Genomic DNA, 16,067 nt, shown 5'->3' with positions numbered 1-16,067 from the left:
AATCAACAGCCCACAAAAGGGAATAGTAATGGTGGGAAAAAAAAAAAGAAAACATTAAAGTTATAAACACAGGGCAAAGAACTCATTTTCCTTTTCTGCAAAAACCAAGCAGCTGCAGTCCTTGGCGGAATATGTTCTTCAAATAATGGAGAATATGTGGCTCATGCCCTCAAGGCATGTTCAAAGGCATAACTTAGTACCTTGGTATTGGCAAGGGCACAGATAACTAGTTCATCCTTCTCTTTGTCTGTGGGAGCAAAACAGAGGTCAAATGGACAACTCCTCCTTTGAATGATGTATGTCAGAAAAGAAAAGGATGCAGATGGAGTGTGCATCCATTGGTTTTGATGACAACATGATTTCCTAGAATGATAAAAAGCAAGCTATAAATACCTGTTCGACCCAATGAGGAAAATGTATCCCTAAAGTATTTCTCTTTCGACATATATAATTTAAACAGATCCCTTAGAAATAACCTTGAAGGCTAATGCCCTGGTACAAAAATTCTTTCTATGGTTACTGCCATGTTACGCAATGTGTCACGGATAAGCCTGGGAAAAACAAAGTTACAGTGCCAAATACGGTAGCCTGACTAATGTGTATATGAAGATCTCAGAGTGCTGGGAGCACAAGAGCAGGCAGCTCCAATTTGCTACAAAGAAAAGAACAGAAAGCAAAGCTGAATCACCACTCACTTTTGTCCTGGAGCCACTCCTGCAACCTCTTTTAAAATGACGGTCTATCTATAAACATGCTCTACTCACACCTTTACTTTCCCAAGTATTGAGTGACCTATGTAAGAGGTTACTAATCACAATGTCATTTATTGAAAAGACTGGAAATAACCTAAATTTCCCATCAATAGGGGATTTGTGAAATAAACTACAGTGAAGCCATACTGGCAGGCAAAAAAAAAAGAGGGGGAGGGGTGAGGGAACTTTTTTTCCTGGGTGTTCAGAGTTTTATCTGTTGTACAGAACCTATAATAAGGCCCGTTTTTTTGTTTGTTTTGTTTTTTGGCAGGGACAGGTAACAACTTTATTGAGACATAATTCACATGTCATAAAAGTCACACCGTGAAAACATTCATTAGTTTATAGTATATTCACAGAGTTATGCCACCGTCACCACAGTTAACTTTAGAACATTTTGGTCACCTCCCCAAAACAAATGGCACCCCTTAGCAGTCACCTGCTGCCCCCTTCCTGCCAACCTGCCCAGCTCCAGACAACCACCAGTCTATTTCCTGTGACCACAGGTCTGACTATGCGGGACCGCTCCTAAAAATAAAATCATACGATAGGTGATCTTTTGTGACTGGCTTCTTCCCCTGAGCATGACAGTTCAAGGTTCATCCATGTTGTAGCACGTGTCAGTAACTCCTTCCCTTTTACTGCCAAATAATATTTGATTGTATGAAAATACCGCTTTCGCTTTTCCATTCATTATCTGGATTGCTCCCACTTTTTGCCTATTATGAGTCAAGCTGCTAAGAACATTCACGTACGAGTTTTCATCTCTCTCTGGTATGGAATTGCTGGCTCCTGAGGTAACTGTATTTAAAATTCTGAGGAAAGGTCAGCCCGTCCCCCAAAGTGGCTGAACCATTTTATATTCCCTCCAGCAGTGCAGGAGGGTTCTAATTTCTGCACATCTTCACCAATACTTGTCACTGTGATTCTGACTGTAGCCATTCTAGTGGGTGTGAAGTGATAACTCAATATGGCTTTGCTTTGCATTTCCCTGATGACTAATGATGTTCAACATCTTTTCGTGTGTTTATTGGCCACTTGTACATCTTCTTTGCAGACATGTCTCTTCAGATCTTTTGTCATTTAAAAAAATTGGATTATTTATCTTTTTAATTATTGGGTTGTAAGAGTTATTTATATACTCTAGACACAAGTACCCTGTGACATAAATGATGGGAAAATACGTTCTCGCATTCTATAAGTTCTCTTTCCACTTTCTTGATGGAACCTTTTGAAGCGTAATAGGGTTGGTTTTTTTTTTTAATTCTTCTTTTTTTTTTTTTAAGATTTTGTTTATTTATTGAAAGAGAGAGACACAGCGAGAGAGGGAACACAAGCAGGGAGAGTGGGAGAGGGAGAAGCAGGCTTCCCGCTGGGCAGGGAGCCCGACGCGGGGCTCGATCCCAGGACCCTGGGATCATGACCTGAGCCGAAGGCAGACACTTAACCAACTGAGCCACCCAGGCGCCCCGGTTTTTTTTTTTTTAAGATTTATTTATTTGTATGTTTGTTTGTTTTTTAAAGATTGATTTATTTATTTGAGAGAGAGAAAGACAGAGAACAGTGGGGAGGGACAGAGAGAGTCTTAAGCAGATTCAGGGCTGAGCATGGAGCCCAAGGTGGGGCTTGATCTCACGACCCTGAGATTGCAACCTGAGCTGAAACCAAGAGTCAGATGCTTAACTGACTGTGCCACCCAGGTGCCCCTATTTATTGTAGAGAGAGGAGAGAGAGCATGGGGGGAGAGAGAGAAAGAGAATCTCCAGCAGACTCCATGCTGAGTGCAGAGCCCGACATGGGGCTCAATCTCATGACCCTGAGATCATGACCTGAGCCGAAACCAAGAGTTGGACATTCAACCCAATGCACCACCCAGGTGCCCCTGAAGCATAACAGTTTTTCATTTTGGTGAAGTCCAATTTACCTACTTTTTCTTTGGTTGTTTGTGCTTTTGGTGTCATATCTAAAAAAACCACTGCCTACTCCAAAGTATGAATTACATATTGATAAGTTATCACCAAGGCTTACTAAAACAAAAGTACAGAATGGTATGTAGAGTAGGCTACCATTTGTATAAAAAATGTTTTTAATTAAACACATATTTGCTTATATATGTATTAAGTATCACAGAAAGGATAACAAGAAGCTGATAACACTAGTTGCCCCTGGGGAGGAGGAACTGGTTGGCTTTAGGAGGAAGAGACTTTAAACTATTTATTCTTGGGTACTTTCTGAATTTTGAATCATTTGAGTAACTACCTATTCACAATATAATTATATATAAAGTTCATAAAATTTAAATTAAAAAAACAGATTTCTTCTTTTCCAACCAGAAGAAAAAAATCTAGTAAGTCGAGAGCTGTCAGACATAATCTAGTCACATGTAACCGAAAAACTAAATAGATTTCTTCTCTGATTAACTAAAATGAAATTCAGAACATCACTTCCTTAAGACAATCTGTTTCTGACATATTTTGAATGGACAGAAAACAGCAAATCATTTTGTGTGGCACAGATAAGACATGCCACGTTAATTCTGTATGAAGGAGAGGACATTTATAAAATAAGTGAGGGCTACAACACTGCATGGATTTTTTCCATCTCTTCTCTTGAGGGAAATAATAATGTGACTTTCATGTTAGGAAAAAAAAATCTTTTCCCTCTTTTATTACTGACAACAATACGACATGAAATAAAAATTTTTAAGTAAGATAAAATAATAATCCTGTCACCTTATTTTAATTATTTTTATTGCACATGATTCTTTGTTTTCCCACATGGCTGTGATCACACTGTGTACACACTGATGTGTACATTCAGTGTCTATTCTGTTTTTCTCTGTACGTTAAGTACTCAAAATAAGTATTTTCAATGGTTGCTCACTGAGGTGATACTAATTTAATTAACTAGTCATGTACTACAGAGGCACTAAAGTTCTGTCCAGCTCTTCACTACTCTTAGTCACTCTAAACATTTTTATATGTGTGTGTGTTATCTTTCTTTGAAGTGTTTCCTAAGTTTGACTCCCAAAAACAGTGTTATCAGATCAAAGATATTTTTATGGTACTTTATACACATCCCCATATAGCTTTCCAAAAAGTATACCAATTAGAAAAACTTCCAGAAGTATATGAATATACCTGTTTCACCATAACTTTACCAACACTGAACATTATCATTTTTGACTTTCCATAGAAATAAAAAGTTACCTTAAAATGGTGATGTTTCAAAAATTACTTTTTACTTTAAGGTGATTATTAAAGCCTGTATACATAAGATCACATAAAACAAAGTCAGCTAACTTCTTCTTAAAAGGCCAGATAGTAAGTATTTTAGGCTTGCAGGCCTTAAGGTCTTTTGCGACTCTGCAGCTTTGCCTTTGTAACTCCAAAGCAGCCATAAACTATATGGAATCAAATGAGTGTGGCTGTGTTTCAATTAAAATTTTTTTATTAAAACAGCTGGCTAGCCCATGGGCCACAGTTTGCTGACCCTGATCTATAATATAGAAAGCAAGATTGTTACATCATTCACAGTGGAGGTATCTAATTAGTAGCTTGAACTCAAGTACAGAGACTATAAAAGACATAGATTTGAGATAATGTGTTTCTCCCAAGAGCATCACTACACAAACCCGCTTCTTTATTTAAAAGTTAATTAATGCTCACAATGTTGCCTAAAACTTAGAGGACACAAATACAGCTGTGATTAAAGCAGAAAATGCTGAACCTTAGGATATTCTGAAAGCACCGCTATCCTCATAAAATTGGTCCACCTGGAAAAAAAGGAAATCAGGGCACAGGGGTACTGTTCAAACTGTACTCTGGAGGGCCCCTTTGGGCGGCTTCTGTGTAGGCATGTCCTACTGCAGGACGGGGAGGAGGAGAGCTTTAGTCCCTTGTTTGCCTTTATCTGCCAGACCGCTCCACTGGTCAGCTCCAACTCAGCCTGTTCAAAACTGAATGAACTACTGTCTTCCCCCAATGTCTTCAACTGCTGTTTCTATTAATGGCAATGTCATCCCCAAATCACCCAGGCTTGAGAGTCAGCCAAGAGCCTGGCACAGCAAAAGCATCCAATAAAGAGTTCATTCGTTTGTCCATACACACATTCCTCCTTCTATTCCTCCCTCTACTCAGTCAGTCCTTCCTTCCCGACTGCCTAACAGAACTTACTTTCAGGTCTCTCAGATAATTATCCGTGTGTTTATTTGTTTGGGATCTGTCTCCCCAACTAAAATGGAAGTTCAACAAAGGGAGTGGCCACAGATGTCCTGGGGATGATGTTGATGGCTCTCTCAAGCCCATCTTGCCACTGGACATGTGACAGGCACTCAAATATTTGGATGAGCGAATGGAAGAGAGGGGGCAAGGGACATGAGGAGAAAGGGACGAAGGCATGTTTCATGGGCTGGATGGCATCTTGATTTAATAGATACTCAGGCCCTCTCTGACCCACAGCAACATGACCAGTCCACGAGAAAAGCCACTTAATTACCATACGACATGCCACTGCTTTACAGACTCAGTCTCGGGACTGAGAAGAACCTGTGCTTGTGTTCCCCTGCCACTTTGTTGTATCCCTTCTGCCCAACTTCCCACCCTGGTCCCCCTGTGGCACGATGGAAAGTCAATCTACAAAACAAAGCACAGATAACAAGCTTGTATATGAAGTCAACTTGTAGGCCTTCTCATGATTATTCCCCTGCTCTCTGGAACCTTCCTTAACTGATCACAGAGTACTGCAGGGTGACTACTAGGAGTTTTTCCCACCTCCTAAGTTTCCATTCTGAACTGGTCTAATCAGCTGACCATCAGCCACCGCAAGTGGTGGCAGAATTTAGCACTAAAGTCTGGGTTATGAACTCAACTGGGGAGCTCAGAAATTACTGGGCACCACTGTAACTCTCTCCTTAATTTACATTCACATGCCCAGAAGCCTGACCCAAAAGTTAAGGGAAATGTAAATTCTCAACCACCGGAGCCTGGTCACAGCTAACACATGCACAAGCACACAAACCCTCCCCACTTCCTTTTTTTTTTTTTTAAAGATTTTATTTATTTGACAGAGACAGACAGAGCGAGAGAGGAAACACAAGCAGGGGGAGTGGGAGAAGGAGAAGCAGGCTTCCCGCTGAGCAGGGAGCCCGATGCAGGGCTCGATCCCAGGACCCTGGGATCATGACCTGAGCCAAAGGCAGACAGTTAACGACTGAGCCACCCAGGCGCCCCCTCCCCACTTCCTTCTGGCCATCTCCTGTCCTTGACCTTGACAGATAAGAACCCCTTAGACAATCTCTAGCTAGCAACACCTGCCAATAGCATTTTACCTTCTCCAAGAAACAGAATCCCAAAGAAGCAAAATATACTAATCCCATGCTGTGAACACACTTTTTAAAACTGTATCCCACACAACTCAAAGCTAATAAAGCAAGTAAATAAAGGCTAACGTCAAGTTCGATGGAAGCAATTTTCCTATCAAATACTCTTCCAAAACTCTATGCAAAATTGCTCATTCAACCACTGCTGTCACATCCAATTAAGTTGGAATCACATTTTTATTAACACTTACCTCTGCCACTCGGTGGGTGGAACTAAACCGAGGTGGTAAACCAGCCAAAACACAGTGTTGGTGGGTGGCATTGAGATCATCTGTAGGAAAAATACCAAAAATTAAAAAAAATAAAACCACACACACACACATTTATTAGTCACTATAAACTATTCAACAAAAATACAAAGTAAACAGTAAATCCATCATTCAAGGACAACAATAACCAGGGAATTAACACCTACTTTGTATTCTTTAAACCATTCTTTACAACTAGGATGACTTTGTGTGTATATAAGTATAGAGAGAGAGACATCAAAACCATGACACTTCCAAGAGCAAAAGGGGATGTTAATTATTCCAAGACAACAGGTGTTCAGAGCTGTCTTTAGCAAACAGGATACATGGTTACCCTACTTATGTGTGGTCTTATGATGCCCACTCATCACTAAGTTTACTATTTATGAGCTTCTTTCTCATTCTCATGATACATCAAATTCTACCCATGCCTTTAGATAATAAGCCAAAATTTTTTTAAACTATTTGGGGTGGAACAGCTTTCATCTGAAAATCTGCCTCTTTCTCTCCCCAAACAAAGTATCAATTTTGCCCTAACAACTTTTCCAGGCAAAAAACCAACCAACTCAGCAGTTGGCAAAGTTTTGGCACTCAGGTCAGAATTCAAGCCTATGGATTCACAGCCCAAGAATGGAGTAGGTGGTGAATTCATCAGCTGAAGAAGAAGCCTAAAACCACACACAGTGGAAGAAAAACCAATGGCCAAGTTGTTGCGTACTCTAAGAAATGATGCCACATGTCCGGCAACATCTCTATCACCTCTGCTTAGGACATCACTTCCTCTATTACAAAGCAAAGAGGGGAACAGTACTATTCCCCAGCACTGGGTGATTTCCTACATAGGTAACAGAGGCTTCTTACCAAGATACCAACACTCATAACGATTTAAACTAAACGGCAAAACCACCACACCCCTTACAGGGCAGCAAAATTAACTTCTAAACAAAATAATGGAAATGCAAAATGTCAACTGAAGGTCTCCTGCTTCTGGACATTCCGGAGTACCAGTGACAAGGTTTGCCCTCCTACCTTAAACAACTATAAAAATGGACCAAAAAAATAGGAAACAAACATTTCTGACACTGGAAAAGAGAGCAAGATACAATCCCAAAGATAGAAAAACAAAATAGGTGAGGCCTAAAATTGCCCTAGCTTACATACCTGGAACAGTTTCAAAGCCAGAGTAGAGCGGGGTGGGGGGGGAGTCAGGCAGAACCCAGAGTTTTCAGTTTTCCTTCTTGTGGAATTGTGAAGACAGAGACTGGAGTTTAGGAAAGCCAGGCAACAAGGACTGTAAGACAGAATACTGGAATAGGAGAACCCATACAGAGAGAAAACAAGCAGACATCTGTAGAAGGGTTCCTTCCAAGTCTATGGCTGAGCACTAACGTGTATAGGTGGAAATGAAAACTTCCCAAGGGCAGGAAAAGAAGCATCAGCAAACAATAGGCTGAACAAATCTCAGAGCTCACACAGGGCTGGGGATATTTTGTGTTCTCAGCAGTCAGAATGGCTCCTACTATATGAGATAATGGATAGAGTCCTTGGAAAAGCATTAGTAGTAGAGCTAAACTAGTTCTACATCAAAGGCTGCCCTAGATCCACTTAATAGCTTAAAAGCAAGCCTCAAAAGTACCCAAGTTATTCCAAATAGTTTAGTCATTAGAGCAAAGTCCAACACTATTCAAAAGAATTTAACACAATCAGATACCCAATAAAATTCACAATATCCAGCATCCACTTGAGAAGTAACAGAGAAGAGGGGTGCCTGGCTGGCTCAGTTGGCAGAGCTTATGACTCTTGATCTCAGGGTTATAAGTTTGAGCTCCATGTTGGGTACAGAGATTACTTAAAAATGAAATGTTATAGCGGCACCTGGGTGGTTCAGTCAGTTAAGCGTCCAACTCTTAGTTTCGGCTAGGTCATGATCGTGGGATCAAGCCCCACATCAGGCTCCACACTCAGTGGGGAGTCCACTTCTCTCCCTCTCCTTCTGACCCTCCCCCTCCTCATGTTCTCTCTCCCCCTCCCTCTCAAAAATAAATCTTTTGAAAAAGTAAAATCTGGGGCACCTGGGAGGCTTAGTCGGTTAAGCGTCTGCCTTCAGCTCAGGTCATGATCCCAGGGTCCTGGGATTGAGGCCTGCGTCGGGCTCCCTGCTCAGCGGGGAGCCTGCTTCTCCCTCTCCTCCCCACTTGTGCTCTCTATCACTCTCTCTGTTGCTCTCTCAAATAAATAAATAAAACCTTTAAATAAAAAATAAAATCTTATAAAAAAAGTAACGGAGAAGAGAAATTAAAGATATATATGACATATATGACACATATATATAAGATGTATACATATCTTTCTTTCACATATACATCTTTCATACATATAAATAAATTAAAGGAAGCTTCTAAAGATGAAAAATGTATCTGAAATTTAAAAAATCACACTGAATGAGATTAATAGCACTTTAGACACTGCAGAAAAATCAGTGAACTAGAATACATAGAAATAGAAACTACCCAAAAGTGAAGCACACAGAGAAATAAAGACTACAGATAAATCAAAGGGCATCAATGATCTATGAGATACTACTGATCAGTGTAACATAACTATAATTTGATTCTCAGAAGAAAAAGAATTACACAGGTGGGCACCTGGGTGGCTCAGTCAGTTAAGCATCTAACTCTTGGTTTCAGCTCAGGTCATGATCTCATGGTTCGTGGGATTAGCCCTGAGTCAGTCTCTGCGGTCAGTGTGGAGTCAGCTTCGGATTCTCTCTCTCCTCTTCCTTTGCCCAATCCCCGCTCCCGTGTGCATGTGCACTCTCTCTCAAGTAAATAAATAAATCTTTAAAAATAAAAAAAGAGGGAGATTGACAAAAAAAAAATATCTGAAGAAATGATGTCCAAAGAGAAAAATCGGAACAAAGAACAAGGGCAACAAATAGCAAATCAAAGGGCATCAATGACCTATGAGATACTACTGATCAGTGTAACTATAGGGTAGCTATTAAACCAATTATATCAATAATCACTTTTAATGTCAGAGGAGTAAACACACCAATTAAAAGACAGACATTGTCAGAGTGGATGAAAAAACAAAACACAACTAAAAAAAAAACAAGAACTATATGTTGTCTATAAGAAATTCACTACTATAAAGTCACATATAAATTAAAAATAAAGGGGTGGAGAAAGATATTCTGTGCTAACAATAATCAAAACAAAGCTGGAGTACCTATATGAATTTCAGACAGAGCAGACTTCAAAACAAGTAAATTACCAAGGACAAAAAGGGCAGTACATAATGATAAAAGGTCAATCCTCTATGAAGATATCACAATCTTTAATGTGTATGTACCTTATAAGAGAGTCAAATTACATGAAGCAAAATCTAACAGAACAGCAAGGACAAGCAGACAAATCCACTATTATAGCTGGAGACTTCAACATCTCCTATCAGAAATGGACAGATCCATTAGGCAGAGAATCAATAAGGACACAGTTGAACTCAAGAATACCATCAATCAACTGGATATAACTGACATCTATAGACTACTTCATACAACAAGAGCTGAATACACATTCTTCTCAAGCTCATATGGAACATTCACCAAGACAGACCATATTCTGGGACCCCAAAAAAAAAAAATGTCAAAGAATAGAAATCATACAATGTCTGCTCTCAGACCATACAGGAAATAGACTAGAAATCAGTAACAGAAAGACAGCTAGAATATCTCAAAATACTTAAGAGACTAAAGAACTTCTAAATACCATGGTGAAAGAAGAAATATCAAGAGAAATTTTAAAGTATTTTTAACTAAATGAAAATGAAAATACAACATCAAAATTTGTGATATGCAGCCAAAGCACTTTGAAGAGTAAAAATTAACACACTGAATGCAATATATTACAAACGAAAGATCTAAACTCCATAATATAAGCTTCAACCTTAGGAAATTAGAAAAAGGAGAGCAAATTAAATCTAAAAGAAAAAAAATAATAATTAGAACAGAAATCAATGAAATGAAAAACAGAAAATCAACAGAGAAAGTCAATATAACAAAGCTGGTTCTCTGAAAAGACCAATAAAATCAATAAGCCCCTATCTAGGCTAAGAAAAAAAAATAGGAAAAACACAAATTACTAATACCAGAAATAAAAAAAACACACTAAGTATAGCTGGCTCTACACTCCTGATTTACATACTCTTTTGTATGTCATGTTATACTTCAATAAAAATAAAGTTTAATGTAAAAAAAAAAAAAGGGAACATCACTACAGATCCTATGGATATTAAAAGGCAAATAAAGTAAAACTATGAACAGCTCTATGCCTACAAATTTGTAGGCATACATAATGTAGATGAAATGGACCAATTCTTGGGGCGCCTGGGTGGCTCAGTTGGTTAAGCACCTGCCTTTAGTTCAGGTCATGATCCCAGGGTCCTGGGATAGAGCCCCGCATTTGGGCTCCCTGCTTAGCAGGGAGTCTGCTTCTCCCTCTGTCCCTCCCCACTGCTCATGCTCTCTCTCACTCTCTCAAATAAATAAAATCTTTAAAAAAAGAAAAGAAAGAAAAAATGGACCAATTCTTTGAAAGACTCAATCTGCAAAAACTTACATAAAAAATAGATAATCTAAATAGGCCTATGTGTACTGAAGGAATTGAATCAAAATTAATTACCTTCCCAAACAGAAAGCACCAGGCCCAGATGGGTTCACTGGTGAATTCTTTTTTTTTTTTTTAATTATGTTCAATTAGCCAACATATAATACCAACCATTTAAGAAGGAAATTATACCCATTCTTTAAAAACTCTTGCAGAAGAAAAACATGGAAGGAAGACTTCCTAATTCACTATGAGACCAGCAATACCCTAATAGAAAAACCAGACAAATCTATTACAAGAAAACTACAAATCAATATCTCTTAAGAACATGAATGCCAAAATACTCAACAAAATATTAGAAATAGAAACCAACAATGTATATTTTATATACTTTTTTACACATCTTAAGAGACTTATATGCAACAACCAAGTGAAACTTATCCAGGTATGCAAGGCTGGCTCAATATTTGAAAATGAATTAATATAATCCATCACATCAACAGGATAAAGAAGAAAAAGCACATGATCATATCAACAGATGCAGAAAAAAACATCTGACAAAATCCAACACAAATCCATAATAAAAACTCCCGGTAAGCTACGACTAGAGAGTAACTTATTCAATGTTATAAGGACCATCTATAAAATACCTACAGCTAACATCACACTTAACCTTGATTTCTCACTAAGATTGAGAACAGGGCAAGAATGTCTCTTCTTATCAGTCCTTTTCAATAGCACACTAGAAGTGCCAGCTAATACAATGAGACAAAAAAAGAAAATTAAAGGTATACAGACTGAGAAGGAAGAGATAAACTGTCCTTCTTCATAGATGATGTGACTGTCTCTGTAGAAAATCCAAAAGAATCAACAAAAAAAAAAACCCTCCTAGAATTAATAAGCAATTTCAGCATAGCTGCAGGATATAAGGTTAATATACAAAAGTCAATCACTTTCCTAATGAATAAGTGGAATTTCAAAGTAAAAACATATGTACAAGGATCTACATAAAGAAAACCAAAGGGGCATGCGGGTGGTTCAGTCAGTTAAGCATCTAACTCTTGATTTCGGCTCAGGTCAGGATCTCAGGGTTGTGAGATAGAACTCTGCTTCAGGCTCCATGCTGGGGCATGGATCCTACTTAAGATTCTCTCTCTCCCTCTCCCTCTGCCCCTCCCTGTCTTCCCTCCCTCTCTCTATTAAAAAAAGAAAAAAAAAGAAAAAAGAAAAGAAAACCAAAAAACCCTGATGAATAAAATCAAAGAACTAAATGAATGGAGAGATACTGCATGTTCATGGACAGAAAGACTCAATATTGTCAAGATGTCTGTTCTTCCCAACTTGATCTATAAATTCAATGCAATCCCAATCAAAATCCCAAGTTATTTTGGGGATACTGACAAACTGATTCTATAGTTTATACAGACAGACAAAAGACGCAAAATAGCCAACACAATATTGAAGAAGAACAATGTTGGAAGATTTATTTACCCAACTTCAAGAATTACTATAAAACTACAGTAATCAAGATAATGTTTTATTGGCAAAAGAACAGGCAAATAGATCAACGACAGAAAAAAAAGAGAATCCAGAAAAAGAGTCACATAAATACAGTCAACTGATCTTTGACAAAGGAGCAAAGGCAATACAGTGGAGCAAAGATATTCTCTTCAACAAATGGTGCTCGAACAACTGGACATCCGCATGCAAAAAAAAAAAAAAATTGAATCTAGACACAAATTTTACACTTTTCACAAAAATTAACTCAAAATGGATCATAGATCTAAATATAAAATGCATAAAACTCCTAGAAAATAACATAAGAGGGAATCTAGATGACTTTGGGCGTGGTGATGACTCTGGTTACAACACCAAAGGCACAACCCAGGAAAGAAATAATTGGTAAACTGCACTTCAGAAAAATTAAAAACTGTTCTGTGAAAGACACTGTCATGAGAAGAAGACAAGCTGCAAACTGGGACAAAATATTTGCAAAAGACATGTTCAATAAAGGACTGTAATTCAAAATACAAAGAACTCTTAAAACTCAACAACAAGAAAACAAACAACTTTATTGAAGAAATGGGCAGAAGACCTGAACAGACACCTCACCAATATACAGGTTGCAAATAAGCATATGAAAGGATGCTCATTATCATTTGTCACAGAAGTGCAAATTAAAACAAGATACTACTACCCACCTATTAGAATGGCCAAAATCCACTGATAACTGATAACACCAAATGCTGACAAAAATAATGGAACAAGAGAACATGCATCCGCTGCTGGTGGGAATGCAAAATGATACAGCTGTTTTGGAACGCCATTTGGTTTGGTGATTTCTTACAAAACTAAATATACTCTCACGGTAAGATTCAGCAATTGCCCTCCTTGATATTCACCCAAATGAGTTGAAAACTATGTCCACACAAAAAGCTGTGAACAGATGTTTATATAGCAGCTTTATCAACAACTACCAAAACTTGGAAGCAACCAAAATGTCTGTCAGTAGGTGGAGAGATAAACTGTGGCCCATTCAGACAATAGGATAATATTCAGCACTAAAAAGAAATGAGCTATCAAGTCATGAAAAGAAATGAGGAAACTTAAATACATATTAATAAGTGAAAGAAGCCAGTCGGAAAAGGCTATATACTGTAAGATTTCATTCTGGAAAAGACAAACTACAGAGAAAATAAAAAGTTGCCAGGCGTTGAGTGTGGGGGAGGGCATGAATAAGGGATTACAGAGGATTTTTAGGGCAGTAAAACTATCCTGTGTGATACTGTAATGGCAGATATAGGTCATAATACATTTTTTAAATCTATAAAACATATCCATAAAATATACAACACCAAGAGTAAACTCTGGTGGATTTGGTGATAATGATGTGTCGATGTAGGTTAATCAATTATAACAAATGTACCACACTGGTGCAGGATGTAGACAGTGGGAAAGGCTGGGTATGCATGGAGACAGAGGTACTGGGCAACGCTCTGTACTTTCTGCTCAACTTTGCCAGGAACCGTTTTAAACTGCTCTAAAAAATAAACTATTTTTTTTTTAATTATCAACTGAAAAGTCTTTGGAAAATTCTTTAAGACTCCATAGCTCACACTCTTGAGACCAATACACAGGTATATAACTATACAGTTACTCTCCCAGGGTGTTCTCATAGCAAAAGAAAACACTTATTTGCATCACTTGATTTAATATTTGGATGAGCAACTACTCTGGGTCAAGCACCATGAACAAAACGGAGCCCGTGCTCTCATGGAGATTATATTATGATGGGGGAGATACAGAATAAGTAAAGAAACGAGAAATTCAGACATGAGTTGCTATGGAGAAAACAAAGGATAATTTAAGAAGAGTAAGAGTTAGTGGGGGTGTGCGGGAATGATGCACTACTGTATATGGAACCGTGGCTGGGGAGAGTTAACTTGGCCGGAGATCTGAATAATGAAGATCCAGGCAATGTCAATGTCTGGAATGAGAGGTGGGAACAAGCTGGTTGTACTTGAGACTATAGCTTGCTGCTCAAGGTGGAGAGGGGAAGTGGAACAGATGAAGGCGGCCTCCGTTGGTCATGGTCAGAATTTGGGGTTTAAGTCTAGATACAATGGGAAACCATTAGAAAATTTTAAGCGGGGAAAAAAATGTGATCCAAGTCTGAAGAGACCACTCTGGCAGCTTTCTGGAAAAGAGGGAGGACTGAGAAGGGCAGGCTTTGAAGCAGGAAGACCAGCAGGGAAGCTGCTGCCATAATCCATGCGGGCTGATGGTGACTTGGACCACGGGGACAGAGGGGAAGATGGTGAGCAGTCATCAGATTCAGAATGTTTTAGAGAAAAACAGTAAGACCTGCTAATAGACTAGATAAGTGAAGCAGGGGAGAGAGAGAAATTAAGAGCAATTTTGGGGGTTTTCACAGCAAAAATTGATTGAAGATGATTAAGTCACAAAACAACAGGTTGTTGTATAAACAGTATTAAAAAATGCAGTGAAAGGTGAGGATGGAGACAACAGTGACAAACATGGAGTTTTAAATTCAAAGAAAAGGACAAGGAAGGAATGGAGGATCAAAGCTGATCCAAACTCGGCAGATGGGCTCAGAAGCGCGGCTTCAAGTCTGATGAAGAAGGCTAAATGACAAGTCTCCCTCTCACAGTTTGTCCCCCTCTGAGGCCTCTGTTTAAGGATACACCTGAGGATTTCTGGTTAACCTGGACTATTTCGCCTAAAGGGAGTTTCAGAATCAAAAGAACAAAACAAAACAAAAAGCAGAGGTTGGAGAAGGTTCCCTCGGCCAGATTCCCACAAAGGGTTGAAATCAATTTCTAAGAAATACATAAATGCCCTTCTCATCTACCCAAATAGAAGTCTTACTGCTCCTACGCTATTAATACTAGGATCCACGGACATCATAAAGAAAGAGAAAACATCTTTTAAAAAAAAAAAAAAGATTTTATTAATTTGAGAGAAAGAGTGCACCAGCGGGGGGGGAGGAGCAGGGGGAGAGGGAGAAGCAGGCTCCCCGATGAGCAGGGAGCCCGATGTGGGGCTCGATCCCAGGACCCCGGGACCATGACCTGAGCTGAAGGCAGACGCTTAACTGACTGAGCCACCCAGGCACCCCAGAGAGAAAATATCTTAATGAACACTGGTTTTGTTCCACTGAGGGGCAACTAGCCTGATGCAGCCGAGTGGCAAACGCAACACTGGAAGTTAAGACACTGAGGCCCGTACCTTTATTGAAATCCTTGGCAACCTCCTAATCAAACAATTCTTGAAATTGCTCCCAATTGTCTCTAATCCTTTATGGCTTCTAGAAAGAACCTTGTAATTTTCACTCACGAGCTTCTAATTTATCTAAAACTCTAAGTCTGTACAAGTGGCTCTGGCTTCATGGTATGTACATCTTAAAAGATACGCTAAAGACATTTCCAGCTTTACAAAAGACGCCTCCTCATCACTTCTAGGAAGAAAACATGCAAGAATGTCTATCTGCCAGAGCTATTTCAGAATATAGCTAAAAATGGACTGATTCTATATTCAAGTGGAATCTGAGTTTGTAGAATTT

At 38.9% G+C, this 16,067-nt stretch overlaps 1 protein-coding gene across 2 annotated transcripts in view; it reads right to left on the bottom strand.

The window, feature by feature from the left end:
• Positions 1 to 16,067, bottom strand: part of FTO (FTO alpha-ketoglutarate dependent dioxygenase) — a 371,139-nt gene that overhangs the window by 205,944 nt on the left and 149,128 nt on the right. For both annotated transcript variants that reach the window (XM_032424110.1, XM_032424111.1), the window contains one exon: positions 6,324 to 6,403. In XM_032424110.1, coding sequence (XP_032280001.1) covers positions 6,324 to 6,403 — 80 coding nt within the window. The remainder of the gene's footprint in view (positions 1 to 6,323; positions 6,404 to 16,067) is intronic.

This window comes from Phoca vitulina, unplaced genomic scaffold (genome assembly GCF_004348235.1).
Source record: "Phoca vitulina isolate PV1807 unplaced genomic scaffold, GSC_HSeal_1.0 scaffold30, whole genome shotgun sequence".
NCBI lineage: Eukaryota > Metazoa > Chordata > Mammalia > Carnivora > Phocidae > Phoca > Phoca vitulina.
This window is presented reverse-complemented; position numbering and strand designations above follow the sequence as displayed.